The sequence below is a fragment of the Galleria mellonella genome, unplaced genomic scaffold, assembly GCF_026898425.1.
Source record: "Galleria mellonella isolate WM207_F2 unplaced genomic scaffold, CSIRO_AGI_GalMel_v1 utg121, whole genome shotgun sequence".
Lineage (NCBI taxonomy): Eukaryota > Metazoa > Arthropoda > Insecta > Lepidoptera > Pyralidae > Galleria > Galleria mellonella.
This window is the reverse complement of record NW_026441983.1, coordinates 467,612-486,865: the sequence shown is the minus strand read 5'-3', so window position 1 is coordinate 486,865 and position 19,254 is coordinate 467,612. Positions and strand designations below refer to the sequence as shown.

General features: G+C 41.6%; 2 protein-coding genes across 2 annotated transcripts; both read right to left on the bottom strand.

Annotated features, from left to right (window-relative positions):
* Positions 1–1,067: 1,067 nt before the first annotated feature.
* Positions 1,068–5,446, bottom strand: LOC113510431 (cytoplasmic dynein 2 intermediate chain 2-like). Its single transcript, XM_026893890.3, has 3 exons — positions 4,107–5,446; positions 2,678–2,874; positions 1,068–1,224 (listed from the first exon to the last, which is right to left on the bottom strand). Exons 1-3 carry the CDS (start codon positions 5,337–5,339, stop codon positions 1,125–1,127), a joined length of 1,530 nt encoding a protein of 509 aa, XP_026749691.2. The 5' UTR covers positions 5,340–5,446; the 3' UTR covers positions 1,068–1,124.
* Positions 5,447–6,053: 607 nt separating this feature from the next.
* LOC113510545 (zinc finger protein 782-like) lies at positions 6,054–16,169 on the bottom strand. Its single transcript, XM_052899685.1, has 8 exons — positions 15,872–16,169; positions 13,356–14,039; positions 11,925–12,017; positions 10,684–10,788; positions 9,635–9,757; positions 8,775–8,897; positions 7,754–7,905; positions 6,054–6,191 (listed from the first exon to the last, which is right to left on the bottom strand). The coding sequence occupies exons 1-8, from the start codon at positions 15,989–15,991 to the stop codon at positions 6,179–6,181; spliced, it is 1,413 nt and encodes a 470-aa protein (XP_052755645.1). The 5' UTR covers positions 15,992–16,169; the 3' UTR covers positions 6,054–6,178.
* Between the last annotated feature and the right edge of the window lie 3,085 nt (positions 16,170–19,254).

The window sequence follows — 19,254 nt, the reverse complement described above, 5'->3', positions numbered from 1 at the left end:
ATCTGGTGTTGTAGCTGGAAGGTGGCCATAGGAACTCCGTAATTAAACAACGCAACCCCATCGAGTTTGGGCTCGTTTAACTCGTCTTGACAAGTGCTTTGATACCAAATGGTAACCAGGGTCTGATGATGGAGTTGCAAGGTGGCCATAGGATTTCCGTAATTAAACGACGCAACCCCATCGAGTTTGGGCTCGTTTAACTCGTCTTGACAAGTACTTTGATACTAAATGGTAACCAGGGTCTGATGATGGAGTTGCAAGGTGGCCATAGGATTTCCGTAATTAAACGACGCAACCCCATCGAGTTTGGGCTCGTTTAACTCGTCTTGACAAGTACTTTGATACTAAATGGTAACCAGGGTCTGATGATGGAGTTGCAAGGTGGCCACAGTAACTCCGTAATTAAACGACGCAACCCCATCGAGTTTGGGCTCGTTTAACTCGTCTTGACAAGTACTTTGATACTAGATAGTAACCAGGGTCTAATGATGGAGTTGCAAGGTGGCCATAGGAACTCCGTAATTAAACGACGCAACTCCATCGGGTTTGGGCTCGTTCAATTCGTCTTGACTAGTACTTTGATACTAAATGGTAACCAAGGTCTGATGAAGACGTTTGCTTGGGCATCTCTGTCCCATTCGTGTTTCTACCGTGAAGCAGTTGTGTTTGCATGACTGTGTTTCGGTTTGAAGGGTGCAATTTGACTGAATTTACTGAATACAGAGACAAGACCTTAATCCTCAGAAATGGCAACGTATGGGGGGTATCATGGGTGAAATAGTACAATCTGTTATGCTCTTGTCTATAGGTGCCGGTTACCACTTTCCACTTGTTTGCCATTGTAAGTTGCATAAAAAGACACCTGTCTCAACAGTCGTATCTCAGTTTTTTTAAGTCATCTTTCATTCATCATGGGTGTAATATCAAATTTTAATTTTATAAATTTTGCTAGAGAATTGTGTCTTCAGAATCGACTCCAATGTAATGCATTGAATCACAAAGCGGACGATAACAGCTCCTAGAGGCCTGTAAGGGCCTGTAAAGGACCCATCATGCAGCCCACGGAGTATTTTTATTTCAATAAAACATTTATTGGAACTGTTAAGAAAAACAGATCACAAGAATTAGAATTCTAAATCCTCGGACGAGAGTCGAATTTTCCTCGACGGTAGATCCCAAACGCGTACAATGCTGGCACTATCGCCCGCTGCTATACGACATGATCTGAAAAATAAATAAAAAAAATGTAAAATAGTTTTTTTAATGGCTGAGAATGGAATAATATATACCAATTATTTTAATTTAAAAAACAAATTACAGAGCCGATTTTGATAAATATTTGATTGGACTAATCTACCAGTACATTGTTTGAGATGAAAAAAAAAAGAAATTGATTGCCAATTGATGGAGGTATGAGGTAAGAAACTTACTTTAACTCTTATTTTAAAAAATCGATTAATAAATAATTCTGTTTAAAAATAAAAACAAGTTTTGATAACATAATCCGCCATCTTGAAATGGCGGCCATATTGTATTTAATGTGATGCCACTAACTTGTTGTTTTCTACTCTTTAAGACCTTTCACTTGACACCCATAATAAGAAATACGGGGACCTCTATCCCACTTGAGAGAACGGGATTATTTTTTTAATCGAAGATAATGGAATGATAGCCCAGTCTGCGCTATCGATATACGGTAACGATGTAAAGAGGTTTCTTCAGGTCGGCAACGCGCGCGTAATACCTCTGGTATTGCAGGCGTTGATAGGCTACGGTAACCGCTTACCATCAGGTGGGCCGTATGCTTGTTTGCCACCTCAGTGGTATAAAAAAAAAACATAACTATTAAATTAAACACACACCAATTACGAGTATATTATCGTTCTTAAATCTTGTAGTATATAATTTATATATTTTTTTTTAATGGATGAAAATGGTAACCCCGCCTGCGCTAATGGGATACGCTGGCGGAGCACCAGTGAAGGGTGATCGATGAGGATGAAAACAGGCCAGTTAGCACATTATGATGAATTCATCAAGAATTAACCACGATAGTTTCCAGGGGAAACCGCGAAGAGGTCGATCTGGTTGGTTATATTGCTAGCAATGGGATTCTCAGTCTCCATTACTAACAATCCCTTTTCCCCCCTATAATTTATAATTATAAACATACATAGGACATAGAGAAACCTAATCATGTAATTCTACTAATTAATAAATATATTAAGAAATATTTGTATAGATTAAAAACACCTCTGAACTGTTTCGTGGCTCCAACAATACTGACTGTCTTTTTTCGTTTTTGAATTTTATTTTTACAACACAGGGGGCAAACGGCTCACCTGATGGTAAGTGACTACCGCCGCCCATGATCACCCACAACAGCAACGGCATTGCAGGTGTGCTGCCGGCCTTTTAAAAAGGAATATGCTCTTTTCTTGAAGGTTATGTTGTCGTATCGGTTCGGAAATACTGCTGCTGGAAGTTGATTCCAAAGAGTGGTTGTGCGTGGGAGAAAGTGCCTTGAAAAATGCACGGTGGAGGACCGCCACTCATCCAAATGGTTGGGATGGAAAAATTGTCCACTGGTCCTTGTCCATATACGCTCCAATACCACATTTCCGGTTGAAATCACCGGAAGCAACAACAAATGGCAAATTGAAGATGTTTAACTTACCCACTCTGGTTGACACTCAGCGAGGTGACTGTGCCCTCGCCAGCAAACCCGTCGACCGGCAAAGTGCGGCCGCTGCATACATTGTAGACGGCCAGCGAGTGTTTCCTCTGTGGGTCAGCGGCCAGCCCGAGAACGACCACGCTCGGGTTGTTTGGTAACCAGCACATACTCGATATGGGAACGTCGAGGCAGAGCACCTGCCGCGTGGATATGTGTATAATAGTGAGTATACCGACTCAGTGGAGTCAATAAATAGATAGATACCAGAGGGAGACTTTATACAAAACTCGTTTGCTTGGCCACCTCTGTCCCATTCGTGTTTCAACCGTGAAGCAGTTGTGTTTGCATGGCTGTGTTTTGGTTTGAAGGGTGGGATATGGCGTGAATTTACAGGGTACAGAGAAATAACACCCGAGTCCTCATGAATGGCAACGCATGGGGGGTATCATGGGCGAAACAGTATACTCTGTTATGTCCACGGTACTGCTCATGTCTATAAGCGACGGTTACCACTTTCCACCAGGTGGGCCGTCAGCTTGTTTACCATTCTAAATCGTATAAAAAAATAGATAGATAGATAATTTATTTACATTACTTACAGCACACAAATTATAACATTTATAGATATACATAAAAAGCGAGATAAGAGAAATGATTAAAAAAAATACATAAAGCCAAGTACAATTTTTCCTTTCGTGCGTGTGCCAAAACAATACAAAATGGCCACAACTCAGTTTATCGCTTCGCCCTCAAAAGAGCAAAGCACTGATATTCTGTTGCGGCCAAAGGGAAATATAACCTTATAAATTTAGTTAGGGTGTTATTTATCCGTGTAAATAATTGAAATTACTTACATACTTGCAGATAGGTCCCTTAAATTGTCGTTTTATATATTTTGCTTTTTGTTTTGTTGCTTTTTTGTTTTTCATTCTTTTATCTCTTTTACTGTGTATTATTTTATTTATTTATTTATTCATTAGTACATATATGTGTACATGGCGGACTTAATGCTGAAAGCATTCTCTCCCAGTCAACCGTAGGGAAGTGGCAGAATACACGAATGCGGTACTAGTAATTATTGATATACATACATACTAAAATTACATATATAAACGAATAAATATATATGAATAACAAATATACTTACACATATATGATATATACTATATTATACACGAATTTGGGAATAATATAAAGCACTTACTGCTCGGATAAAGATAAAAAGTAAGCGTGAACGCTTTTTTTGAAAGACGGTTTAGTCGGTATTATGTATATGTTTGTATTGTAATTTGTGTGCTGTAAGTAATGTAAATAAATTATCTATCTATCTTTATAAGTTTTATTAAAGTCCATTCAATAGTTTAATTTTTAAATCAAACTTACTGGTTTTCCCACAATTGAAGTCCACTTTCAATATTTAAATACTTACCTTCAAAGGAGCAGCCTGATTCATGTCGTAAACCTTTAGTTCCGAGCCAATGGACACGGATGCGAAGACTCCAGGCCTCTGGAGACTGAAGGCCACCTCCAAAATACAAGTGGAATGCCCCTCCAGCACTTCGTACACTGGGTCTAGCACATTACTTCCGGCAATCTGCCGACACGACTTCGCTCTGCAAAGGTAGAGAGCCCCAGACTTCGTTCCGACGACAAACACATCGTCGGCGACCTTGTCGTCGCTCGGCCGTAGAGGATAACTCTTTATAAAGTCAAAACAAGTAATGTCAGGCGTCGCCAGTTTCCTGGAACCGTTCACAGCGTAAGAGACTACATTCTCGAAGACCTTGGAACTCGAGTTGACTTGCCACACGTTTATTGTGCCGTCGCTCCCAGAGGAGAAAAGAATTTGATCGGCCGCGCCTCGCCTTTTCCCGGTATTCTTTATTTGCATCGTCAAAAATATGTTTGCTAAAGACTGATCGGCCCATAGTAGGGCGCTTACCCTTTTAGAGCCGTGGCAACCCGACGGGGAAGTCAGTTGGGCGCCTTCGTGGTAATCCAAAGAGTTCCTCAAGTTGCAAATGACTACTTCTCCAGAGGTGGTCGCGTAAGCTAGCAACGCGGCCACGGAAGGGTGGTACTGTACCACGGAGACGCAATTTTTTTCAGTAATATCCAACGCTTGGACTAGCTTATCGCCAGCTGTGCGTTTGACGGTAAAGATCCTGATTAAACCGTCATGTTCACACCAATTCTCGTGGTGGGTGTAACCTATTGATACAGCTAACGAGTTACCAGCACTGCTCCAAGATAAACTTAATACACAGGGCGACTGGTGATCCCCGCTGCCGAGCCTGTGCTCCGTTTTCACTTCAATCTCTTGGAATAACTTCGCCGATACCAGTTCCTCGTCATCAGAGTCTGATGAATTGTCGATAATTTCCTTGTCATTTTGATTTAACTGGTCCATCATGGCCGGGACCACTCTCCTTAAGAACTCGTTGAGTCCAGGCGGCGGGTACTGCCTTAAAACAGACTCTGTAGCGTTCAAGTCCTCAGGGGTGACATTGCATCCGCTGTCCACGGACAGGTTAGTTTGTGAAGACGCACCAACTTCTGCGAACTCGCTTGTCTGAGTACCATTATCAGATTCGGAGCTCTTGTTTCTAGTTACAGATTCGAAGCCCACAACTTCACTATCATAACCGCTTAGATTAGACATTATTTTTACTTCGAAATTCTTTCTTTCTATTTTACTTTTATCGCTGAAAATACTTGTGTATTTTTATTTAGGTTGTGTTTTGTTTGGACGCGTTGCTATGGAGACGGGGTTTGTTTTGTGATTACAAAAAGAAATGGCAAATAACTGACAGTTCAGTTAATTAAAAAGGTTATTATCAAGTTTACGGCTTTTGGCCACAGCAGAGTATTACAGAAATCAGATATTTATTATCGGATACCAAAGGGAGACTTTGTATTTTGTTTAACTCCGTCAGTTGTGAACCCACTTGGTAAATTCCTTTTTTTATCTGAAAGGACGTACTTAAAGATTGGTCGTGTAGAAAGTTTATCGAAATCGGTTCAGCAGTCTAGTTTTGAAACCGAAATAACTGATTTTGGCACAATAGAAATCTTTTTTTTTTGTGGATTTTTTAACAAAGAAATAAATACATAATGCCGTGCGGTCCCTGCATAGAATAGGCCACCCCTTCCTTTTCCGTGGGTGTCGTAAGAGGCGACTAAGGGAGGGCGAGGGACGGGCAGCAGCGTCCCTCTTAAAACATCTTCGAAGCCTAACTGCGGTTACCAATCCGCCTGCCAAGCGTGGCATTACTGGCAAAATCCGCGTTATGGGAGAGACCTATGTCCAGCAGTGGAAAGTTAACAGCTGATAAGGTGAAGATGATGGTGATGAAATAAATAAACAAAATATTGTATTAGTTTTTATTTCCACAATGTCCATTGGTATTTCTAACGCCATACATTTTAATTTACAACATAAAACAATTAAAGCTTCTCGTTCATTTAAACGGAACACAGGACGCCATGTTCTATCGTCTGCTATGCTTTTGTCCTGTAAATAAAAAAAAATACAACAATTACCAGAGGGAGACTGTACAAAAGTCTTTTGCTTGACCACCTCTGTCCCATTCGTGTTTCTACCGTGAAGCAGTTGTGTTTGCATGGCTGTGTTTCGGTTTGAAGGGTGCGATATGGCAGTGAATTTACACGGTACAGAGGAATAACACCTGAGTCCTCAGGAATGGCAACGCATGGGGGGTATCATGGGCGAAACAGTATACTCTGTTATGTTCACGGTACTGCTCATGTCTATAGGCGACGGTTACCACTTTCCATCAGGGGGGCCGTCAGCTTGCTTGCTTGTGAATAGTTCAAGTGAAATACAGTGACATAAATACAGACTGAAATATACACATAAAGGTACAAAAGGCGGTGTTATCGCTAGGGCGATCTCTTATAGACAACTTTTGGTTAAAGGAGAACTCCTCGCAGGCGAGGTTATTCTTTGATGGATGAAAATGGTATGGTAGCCCCGCCTGCGCTAACGGGATACGCTGGCGGAGCACCAGTGAAGGGTGATAGATGAGAATGAAAACAGGCCAGTTAGCACATCATGATGAATTCATCAGGAATTAATGATAGTTTCCAAGGGGAACCGCGAGGAGGTCGACCTGGTTGGGTATATTGCTAGCAATCGGATTCTCAGTCTCCATCACTAACAATCGCTTTCCCCCCGCGCAGGCGGGGTTACCATTCCTTTATCACCCATTAAAAATACTCGTATGCGCTATTGGTAAACGCTGGCGGGGCACCAGCCAGAGATGATAGGTTTATTTTTTTTACAACACAGGGGGCAAACGAGCATGCACTTCACCTGATGGCAAGTGACTACCGCCGCCCATGATCACCCGCAACACCAGCGGCATTGCAGGTGTGTAGCCAGCCTTTTAAAAAGGAATATACTCTTTTCTTGAAGGTTACGATAAAAAGGCAGGTCGGTTAGGCCACCGTGACGAATCTACTTGGAACTCAGCACGACGGTCTCCAGGGAAGCTTCGTGTTGTTCCCCACAGCGTGTGTGCGTGTGTGTGTGTGTGTGAGCGCGCGCGCGCGCGCGTGTGTGTGTGTGTGTGTGTGTGTGTGTGTGTGTGTGTGTGTGTGTGTGTGTGTGTGTGTGTGTGTGTGTGTGTGTGTGTGTGTGTGTGTGTGTGCGTGTGTGCGTGTGCGTGTGTGCGTGTACGTGTGTGTGTGCGTGTGCTAGAGTGTGCGTGCGCGTGCGTGTGCGTGTGCGTGTGCGTGCGTGTGCGTGTGCGTGCGTGCGTGTGTGTGCGTGCATATGTGTGCGTGTGCGTGCGTGTGCGTGTGAGTGTGCGTGTGAGTGTGCGTGTGCGTGTGCGTGTGCGTGTGCTAGTGTGCGTGTGCGTGTGCGTGTGCGTGCGTGTGCGTGTGCGTGTGCGTGTGCTAGTGTGCGTGTGCGTGTGCGTGTGCGTGTGCGTGTGCGTGTGCTAGTGTGCGTGTGCGTGTGCGTGTGCGTGCGTGTGCGTGTGCGTGTGCTAGTGTGCGTGTGCGTGTGCGTGTGCGTGCGCGTGCGTGCGTGTGCGTGTTCGTGCGTACCCGTGCACGCGCCGCAGATGCCGCGCGGCGTAGTGTCGGCAGCGGTACACGCGGCCGCACAGCCCGCAGCGCGCGGCGCGGCCGCCGTGGCACGCGCGCCGGTGCGCCTGCAGCCCGCTCGCCGCCTTGAACGTCGCCGGGCACTGCGGGCACTGCGGCAGGCGGGGGGAGGGGGGCGTCACAACACACGGGTAGCCAGTACACCACACCTCACCAGAGGGAGACTTTGTACAAAAGTCGTTTGCTTGGCCACCTCTGTCCCATTCGTGTTTCTACCGTGAAGCAGTTGTGTTTGCATGGCTGTGTTTCGGTTTAAAGGGTGGGATATGGCGTGAATTTACACGGTACAGAGGAATAACACCTGAGTCCTCAGGAATGGCAACACATGGAGGGTAACATGGATGAAACAGTATACTCTGTTATGTCCATGATACTGCTCATGTGTATAGGCGACGGTGACCACTTTCCATCACGTGGGCCGTCAGCTTGTTTGCCTTTCTAAGTTGTATAAAAAAAACCTATTACATAGTACATTTCATCATTCATCATTTTTGAGATTATCCGTCCACTGCTGGACATAGGCCTCCCCCATAGACTGCCATAAAGAACGGTCCTGAGCCACCTGCATCCACTAACTCTTTGCAATACATTTGAGATCGTCACTCCATCTTATGAGGTTCATCCTACACTGCGTTTGCCCCTAAGCGGTGGCCACTCAAGAGCCTTTTTTTTCCCCATCGGTTGTCGGTTCTTTGAGCTATATGACCAATATAATGGTAACCCCGCCTTCGCTGTCAGTATACGCTGGCGAGGCACCAGGGAAACATTATAGATGAGGACGAAATCGGATCAGCCAAACCATTTCACCAACGTATCAGTTATGAAGGTTTCCAGAGGGAACCACGTGAAGGTCGACCTGACACCTAACTGCGGTTGCCAAGCGTGGCGACTATTGCCAAAACTCCCGTTAAGGGGGAGGCCTATGTCGAGCAGGCGGTATGACGAGCTGATGTAGGCGTACCGTGAGCGAGCGATGCGTGCGGTGCGAGTGCTGGTGCTGGGCCAGCAGCCGCGCGGCGTGGAAGCCGGCGCCGCACGACTCGCAAACGAACGGCTTCTCGCCGCGGTGGCGCCGCTCGTGGTTCTGCGGCGAGACAAACAAACATAAACATAGACACAGACTTTTTTTACAACACATGGGGCAAACGAGCAATCGGCTCACCCGATGGTAAGTGACTACCGCTGCCCATGATCACCCACAACACCAACGGCATTGCAGGTGTGCTGCCGGCCTTTTAAAAAGGAATATGCTCTTTTCTTGAAGGTTACGTTGTCGTATCGGTTCGGAAATACCGCTGCTGGAAGTTGATTCCAAAGAGTGGTTGTGCGTGGAAGAAAGTGCCTTAAAAAACGCACGGTGGAGGATGGAGGAAGCCGGGGCGGATTGTTAATTTACTTATATAATTAACGCGCGCTCAATGGTTTACCAGAGGGAGACTGTACAAAAGTCGATTGCTTGGGTACCTCTGTCCCATTCGTGTTTCAACCGTGAAGCAGTTGTGTTTGCATGGCTGTGTTTCGGTTTGAAGGGTGGGATATGGCGTGAATTTACTGGGTACAGAGGAATAACACCTGAGTCCTCAGAAATGGCAGCGCATGGGAAGGTTATTATGGGCGAAACAGTATACTCTGTTATGTCCATGGTACTGCTCATGTCTATAGGCGACGGTTACCACTTTCCATCAGGTGGGCCGTTTGCCAATCTAAGTTGTATAAAAAAAAACGATGCTGGTGCTTCTTCTTTAATCTTTCGAGCTAAAATAAGCTATAATTTATTGTATCAGGCGGCGCATCAGACGGGCCGTACGCCACGCTACTCACCCGCATGCCCATGATGGCGGCGCTCTGGAAGTCGCAGTAGGAACACTTGAATTTCTCGTAGCCGTGCTTGGCGCGGTAGTGCTCGTTGAGACGGAACTTGTTCCCGAACTTTTTACCGCAGTGCTGTACACAACGTATTGTATATAACTAGCGATCCGGCCCGGCTTCGCACGGGTGCAATGCTGATACTAAATATACCTAGCTACTACAGAATGTCCTTATAAACAACATTTACAGCGGGGGAAAGGGATTGTTAGTAATAGAGACTGAGAATCCCATTGCTAGCAATATACCCAACCAGGTCGACCTCCTCGCGGTTCCCCCTGGAAACTATCATGGTTAATTCCTGACGAATTCGTCACGATGGGCTAACTGACCTGCGTTTTCCTCCTTACCTATCATGTGTCCCTGGTACTCCGCCAGCGTATACCAATAGCGCAGGCGGGGTTACCATGCCATTATCATCCATTAAAAAAAATACCTTCATAAAGTGTCAGCCAATTGAACTGATCGGTTATTTTATAGCATTTTATACGTGATTCTTTTTTTTATGGATAAAAATGGACTGGTAACCCCGCCTGCGCTATTGGTATACGCTGGCGGAGTACCAGGGACACATGATAGGTAAGGAGGAAAACGCAGGTCAGTTAGCCCATCGTGACGAATTCGTCAGGAACTAACCATGATAGTTTCCAGGGGGAGCCGCGAGGAGGTCGACCTGGTTGGGTATATTGCTAGCAATGGGATTCTCAGTCTCCATTACTAACAATCCCTTTACCCCCATATGTGATTCTTTACATTGATATAACATTTTTATTTACGAACCGATTGAAATAAAACAAACACTAAATGTTAAGTGGGGCAAACCGCGACGCGTTAGTGAAAACTGTATTCAAATCGGTAAAGCCGTTTCTGAGATTAGCGCGCACAAACGTAAAGACTAACAGACAAAATTCTAAAAATCATTGTTTCTGGGTTCTATTGCGTTCATAAAGCCTCCATACAATAATTTTTGCCAACTAAGACAGACTCGTTCAGACAAGTGTTACCTCACAGACGGGCCCCAGGCCGGCATGTTTGACGGCCTTGTGCATCCTCAGGCTGGCCCTCTGCATCGTTTTGTGACAGACATCACACTCTGTCAGCTCTCGACCCTGGGGGGAAGGGATTGTTAGTAATTTTTGTTTAATAGGTGAAAATGGAATGGTAACCCCGCCTGCGCTATCGGTATACACCGGCGGGGCACCAGTGAGGGGTGATAGGGTTTTTTTTTATACAACTTAGAATGGCAAACACGCTGACGGCCCACCTGATGGAAAGTGGTAAGCGTCGCCTATATACATGAGCATTATCGTGGACATAACAGAGTGTAGTGTTTCGCCCATGATACCCCCCTATGCGTTGCTATTCCTGAGGACTCAGGTGTTATTCCTCTGTACCCTGTAAATTCACTGCCATATCCCACCCTTCAAACCGAAACACGGCCATGCAAACACAACTGCTTCACGGTTGAAACACGAATGGGACAGAGGTACCCAAGCAATCGACTTTTGTACAAAGTCTCCCTCTGGTAACGTGAGGGTGAAAGCAGGTCAGTAAGCCTATCATGAAGAATTCCGTGAAAATTAACCAGTTTCCAGGGGGAACCGCGTGGAGGTCGACCTGATAGGGTACATTGCTAGCAATGGAACTGTTAGATCCTATTACTATCAATCCCTTTTCCCACGGGATTGTTAGTAATGTGGTATACCAATCCCATTGCTAGCAATATAGCCCCTGGAAACCATCGTGCTGTATTCCAGGTGTATTCATCACGATGGGCTAACTGACCTACCTCTTTATCCTCACCAATCATGTGTCCCTGGTACTCCGCCAGCGTATACCAATAGCGCAGACGGGGTTACCATTCCATTATCACCCATTAAAGAAAAGACCTACTTTTTACCTTCCTTGGTATTGCAGGCGTTCATAAGCTACGGTAACCGCTTACCATCAGGTGAGCCGTATTGCAGTATGAAAAAAAATGTAAATTGGACTCTATTTTTCATGCTAAGCCTCTCATTTGGACCACTGGCGGTATGAGTCATGTCCAGTACAGCCAGCCCAGCTCTGGCAAGACGCACAGAAGCTTGCTGGTACCTTCACAGGCCTTACGGAGCGACCTCAGTTCCAAGGATTTCTAACCGTTGAGAGGCCACAGCTGCACGTTCCAGAAATGTGAAGCTCAGCTCCCGCCCCTCACCTCTCTTTGAAGATCAACTAGTTCTCTTTCCCCCCAATACATACGCACCGAGTCGTTGGCTTTCCGTTTCCTCTTCTTGGCCGTACACGTCGCCACGTGTTCTACGAGCAGTTCCCGATTTTCGAATTCGGATTTGCAGTACTGGAACAATGGATATCATCAGCCTTTCATCATCATCTTCACATCAGCCTTTAACTGTCCACTGCTGAGCATGAGCCTCTCTCTTGGGGTTTTACCAGTAGTCGCCACGTTTGACAGGCGGACTGGCAACCGATAGACTTTAAAAATTATTTAAAAATGCCGCTGCTGCCCATCTCTCGACCTCCCTTAGTCGCCTCTTACTACATCCACGGCATAGAATAGGCCACCCCTTCCTTATCCGTTGGTGTCGTAAGAAACGATGTAAGGGCGAGGGATGGACAGCAGCGTCCCTCTTAACCCTTTCAGTGCCATTGATTTTTACTCATATATACTTAAAAATGCCAAAGAAATCTTTGTCGTGTTGATGTCATTTATTTTATTTATTTATTTATTCATTAGTACATATATGTGTACATGGCGGATATACATATATGTGTACATGGCGGATGCTAGAAGCATTCTCTCCCAGTCAACCGTAGGGAAGTGGCAGAACACTCGAATGCGGTACTAGTAATTATTGATATACATACATACTAAAATTACATATATAAACGAATAAATATATATAAATAACAAATATACTTACACATATATGATATATACTATATTATACACGAATTTGGGAATAATATAAAGCACTTACTGCTCGGATAAAAATAAAAAGTGAGCGTGAACGCTTTTTTTGAAAGACGGTTTAGTCGGTAGTCTCTTAATAAAGAAAGAAAGAAAGAAAGAAAAAACTTTATTTTACAAGAAATATGCGACGGCACCCACACAGGGGTTAAAAAAAAATCCATATATTAAGAATTATAATAAAGAAACAACACAAAAAAATATTTATAAAAAAAAAATATATATATATATATAAAATTAAAAAAGAAAAATAAAACGATTCGTATGGCATCAGGAAGCGCGTTCCAGAGTCGTGAAGAATGTAGGAGAAGACTTTGAAGCGTAACCAGTACCATTTACCCTTGTCTCTAAAAAAAACTGTATCTCCTCCAAAAATTATCCAATTTTTATATTTTTTTTTACAGCAAGCTAAACAGCGACTGATTTCACGAGCGCTATGACGCTCGTGGCACTTTTAGTTGCAATGCGCACGAACGCGGTGGCGCTCGTCAGCACTCAATGGGTTAAAACATCTCCAAAACCCAACTGCGGTTGCTGATCCACCTGCCAAACTTGGCCATCATCGGCAAAACCCCCCAAAGGCGCAAGGACAAGGCTTATGTTCAGCAATGGACAGTTAAAGGCTTATGATATAAAGGCATATAAGTAAATATATCCCGGTCAGGCGGACAAAGCCGCGGGTAAAAGTAAGCAAAGAACACTTACTCCACATCGTGAGCACGCAGAGCCGTGCATTAGTACTCTATGTCTGTTCATTTTCTCCTTCAGTACATAACTGTCGCACAGATCACACTTGACCTTCCTCTTGTCAGCGCCGGGGTGACTCCGCGCCATATGCGTGTCAATACTCCTCACCGACAGATCCTTCTGACACAGTTTACATATCACACGTTTCTTTTTACCCGCACTAAATATAACATCGTAAGGTTGATCTATTATTTCCGCTTGTTTAACTTCGTTCACATCTATTTCCGTTGTTTCTGTTAATTCTTTCATTTCGTTGTCCGTTTCCGTTATTTCTAAATATATTTCCTTGCTATCAACATGTTCTGCGTCTATAGTGTCGCACAATATGTTCTCAATTAAGTATTTCAAAGGTTTATCGTCTTCGTCTTCTAGTACATTTGTAATTTCATCATTTTTCAATTCGCTGTTTCTATCAATTCTCTCCGTTTCCGTTGCTACCGTTTCATCGTCATTATTTGTAACGATGCTAGATTCCGTTGTGTGATGGAGTGCAACTCCGTTATGTGCATTGTCCAACTCTAGTTTCAATTTTAATAATACAATTTCGGCCTCTTTGCATTTCTTTCGAAATTTCAAATACGAGTTAAGAAAGTTTATACATTCCGTACACATGTTCTGCGGTAACCCATCGTTGAATTCAATCTGGAACAATAATAGATATTGCTAAAAAGTAGTTTTAGTTATATCATCTATTATTTTTTAAATTTTTACAAAATTCACATCTCCCCTCTTAAGGAGAGGAGATGGCAACTAACCCCCGGCAGAAGCACAGTCGGCCGGGGTTCAGGGCCGACTGTACTTTCTTTCTTAAAGCACCGCTTTCTGCATCTTTCCCGGGAGTGAGCCGCCTCGGAATCCCAACCGTCTGAGATGTTGTTCCAGACTGGTTGGGATAAGACCGTTCACCGACAAAACTTATTTTTAACTTATTTTTATTATTATTATTTCAGCCATTAACTGTCCTCTGCTGGACACAAGCCTTCCTCATAAGGGGAGTTTTGCAAGTAGTTGCCATATTTGACAGGCGGGCTGACAACTGCCGTTAGGCTTTGCAGATGTTTTAAGAGGGACGCTGCTGCCCGTCCCTTATTTGCCTCTTACGACACCCACGGGAGAGGACGCGGTGGCCTATTCTATGCCGATGCACACATGGTGAATAAATAAATAAATATTGCAAACTGATTTATAAGTGATGGGGTTATGGGGTAATAAACATATAAAAATACAACCGAATTAAAAAACCACCTTCTTTTTAAATTCGGTTGAAAAGTAGATTATAAATATTTATACAACTTATTATTTATTATTATTATTTATTTTTTTATATATTTTTTTATACAACTTAGAATGGCAAACAAGCTGACGATCCACCTGATGGAAAGTGGTAACCGTCGCCTATAGACATGAGCAGTATCGTGGACATAACAGAGTATACTGTTTCGTCCATGATACCCCCCATGCGTTGCCATTCCTGAGGACTCAGGTGTTATTCCTCTGTACCCTGTAAATTCACTGCCATATCCCACCCTTCAAACCGAAACACAGCCATGCAAACACAACTGCTTCACGGTAGAAACACAAATGGGACAGACCAAGACAGACCTTGTGGCCAAGCAAACAACTTTTGTACAAAGTCCCCCTCTGGTAAAATACAGCAGTACCCTACACATGAACAGGACTGCAAACATCACAGTTTATCATCATCACTAAATTTGATATAGTATTGTTCAGAGCATAATGCATGCTCCTACTACCAAAATTGCTTTGCGACTTTGTGACACTGTTGTTTTTTGAATTAAGGACAAGTTTCCAGGGCGAACACCGTCTTATCTGTCTTGGTTATTCTAATATTCAAATATTATAATTTCTATGTTTCTATGGGTTGTATGTGGTCTAGGGTTTCTATGTAGTTAAAGTAGAAGGACATTTTTTTTTATTATTAATGGGTGATAATGAAATGGTAACCCTGCCTGTACTATCGGTATACGCTGATGGGACAGTAGTGAGAAGGTCGACCTTATAGGATGTATTGCTAGCAATGGGTCATTTATTCATCCCATTACTAACAATCCCTTTCCCCCGAACGACATGTTTAGGCCCCTATCTCTCTCAAACTTGCTATCTAACTCAGAAATGGAGTGTCACACAAAAAAATGCACATGACCAAAGTTCTCTAGGAACCCTACCTTATCTATAAAAAGGGGGGGATTATATCGACATTAAAAAGTAGAAATTTTCCCAAGTCCCATATTTTTTGGTAAAAAAAAAAATTTTTTTCGGCTTTTCAATAGTGTTCCCCTATCCATACATCTCAACTCCAACAACCGCCCCTAAGGGTATCCACTGACCATATATTATTAATTGCACTTGAAAAAAAGGATACAGTGATTTGTTTAACAACTTGTTAGCAAGGGAGGGCTTAACTCTATAAGAGATCACTTCCAATGAGATATTTTACCAAAGTAAATACACACCTTCACACCAGTTGAGATGTAAATCGATAGAGAATACCGTGCGTGGTCGCTGCTATTCACAAATATTGAATTCAAAGAAGATTTACTAAGACAAGTTCTGCAAACAGAAGAAAAATTCATGTTCCTCTTCGAATGTAACACGGGTAACAGAATTATATTCTTTTTTATAAATGTTGCATTGGAGTCGTAATATATTTGAATATATTTTCTTTAATAAAACAATATATAAGTATATTTTTTAATTTAATTTTCATTCAAGAAAATAAATAAAAATAAACAAGCCCAACACAGTAGTGTTGCCATATAAACTGGGCCGAAATTAGCTAAAACCTTACATGTCAAGTAGCCTAAAGAAGCCCGAATTTTTTTATTGCAATATAGCCTAAATCGTTCAATAATATACATATAAATATCATTTATAAGTTTAAAAACAATTTTAGGATTAATACATTTATTTTAACATATCACATAGTAAGCCATAATATTCTGAATACCCTCTTGACAATTTTAACAACACTATAATCAATAATTATGTATATAAATTAGGACAATAATAAATTTAGACCGTTGTAATTCTAATTAGGCAATTATAACGTTAATATTTTTGAATAACCTAGTTAGTAAATTTCAATTCTATAAATCATATCTAATCAGTAACATAACTAATGAATTTTAAGTTTAATAAAACATAACGGTACTTTCTAATTATAAATGAAATTGAATATTCTATACTTAGTAAAACTACACAGAGACCTACCCTTCCGTTTCTGTCGAGCGACTGCACCGCCTTTTACTCGTTGTCTAATACTTGCTTCCCGCTTACGGCGTGGCGGACGTTGTAGTGGGGAGAAATTAGTCAATTTCTTGACTGTTTTTTTAAATGACGACAACAAGTTGCTGAGATACATATGCGTGCTTATCGACTACTATCGGCACTGCCAGTTCGCACCTGCACTGCTCAGTTTGCTTCCACTTATCAGGCTATTTCTCTGCTCAATTCTCTGATTGCTCGGCAGCCAGATATTGACATATTTAATGACAAAATAGATATATTTTTAAAATGTTGTACAAAATTTGTAAGTTTGTAAAATAAACCTGTGGCTCATTACACGTTTTGGGAGACTGTAAGTGTGGTGAGTGATTTTCAAATAAATAAATAAATCCCTTACGTTACCTGTAATTTTGCGCGTCATCATCATTTGTATCTTTTTCATATGGAATTATAAAAATCGATTTTAATATAAACAAATAGAAGGGAAGAGATTGTTAGTAATGTGGACTGTCAGTCCCATTGCTAACAATATACCCTAACAGGTCGACCTCCCCGTGGTCGCCCCTGGAAACCATCGTGCTGAATCCCAAATGTATTCATCACGATGGGCTAACTGACCTGCATTTTCATTCTCATCTATCATCCCTCACTGGTGCTCCGCCGGCGTATACCGTTAGCGCAGGCGGGGTTACCATTCCATTATACTCGTAATTCATAAAAAAAAAATATGAACAAATAAATCCCTTTTAATATATTGTCTCAAATCAAATACTTATATAGTTAAACTTTTTGAATAAAAAACAAGCAACAGCTTCGATTGCAATCATTCGGATTACGGAGCGGTAATAAAAATTATTGTTCAAAGATGCTAAAATCTAAGTTTAATTAAAAATCTTTTTTCTTTCTTTCTATCTCACTACAACTGAAAAACTTATTAGGGGGGACTACATGGAGGTCGATCTGACAAGGTATATTGTTAACAATAGGACTGATACTCCATATTACTAACAGATTATCCCCCCTGCTCAATTTGTTGCCATTTGTCATACTATTTCTTCACTCAATGCTCCGATTGTTTAACAGTCAGATTTTAATATTCATAATGACAAATTAAGGAGGGAAAAAGCATGATTACTTATGAAGGCTAGTAGCACCATTGCTGGCAGTATAACATGTCAGCTGACTTCCACGCGGACATCTAGAAACCATTAATTCTTTTTTTTTATAATGTTCGCCCAATTTGTGGACAGGCTAAAGTCATTTAGACCATACCGCCTTGTCTGAAGTAATCTATGATAAATTCCTTAGTCTAACCCAACCAACCTCCTTTCAATTTCAGGTGCCCGACTGGGGCATACTGCTACTGCAGACAGGGATCTAGTAACCGAGTAAATGAATGATAATGGAATAGTTTCCAACCTTTTCATAATACTAATCGGAACTTTCTCAATCTAACTACAAGCTAAATCGGTAGTTATTACATTAAAATGTAATGTGTGCTTACAAAACTTTTAACAATAAATTAAAAAAAAAATAAAACAATGTATTTCAAATACATATTTTCAGCCTATACAAATATCTATTTTCAATTACCATATTCTTCAATTTTTTGTAAAATAGACAGAAATTAAAGAATTTAACTTTATAAATATGAAAAATACTACTTTATTTAAAGAGTAAACATATACTTCCATTTTTTTTTTTAACAATTTGGTTGATATTTGATACAAAAGACGATGACATTAGATACAAGATGGCTGAATTATAAAAAATATGGGTGCTGTTTAAAAAACAATGTAAAATATCTCTTAAAATACTATTGCTTTAGGAATACTTTAGTAATATTACATTTCGAAATGCGAGGTTTACAATTAACGTAAAAAAAAAATACTTTTATTAAACCATAATTAAATATATTTTTAAAAGAAGAAAGCCGTAAGAGACTGATAGATAGATAGATACTCTTTATTGTTCCCTCCAAAAGATTACAATAGTAAACTTATTATAAATATAAACAATTACAAGAAATAATCACAATGAGAGAACAATGGGCGACCTTATGGCTAACAGCGATCTCTTCCAGCCAACCTTTGGATGGAGAGGAGTAATTATCTTAGTGATGTTCACAATGAATGCATGGGTTTTGCCAAATACGATTTACTTTTAAGATTTTTCTTACACGCATTCACATCTGTATGGCGTTTTCGCTGTATGTGTTCTGATATAGTGCTTCAAATATCTACGTGTACTAAAACATTTTATACATACATTACAACTGTATGACTTTTCACCTGTATGTGTTCGCATATGTACCTTCAAATATACATTTCTTTGAAAACACTCCTTACACACGTCACAACTGTATGGCTTTTCCATGTGAACTGTAACACTTCTTGTCATGTTTACATCTGTATGGCTCTCCACGAGTATCCAATTCAGGTGTAGAAGGAGTTTTGCATTGTTTATATGATTTCTGGCCCATATGTACTGACATATGGTGTTCTATTGCATTATAGGACTTGAATGTCTCTCTGCATATATCACATGAGTACAATGTACCAGTTGCCACTGTCCTATCTTGGTGCTTGGATATGTGGACATCATCCTCAGT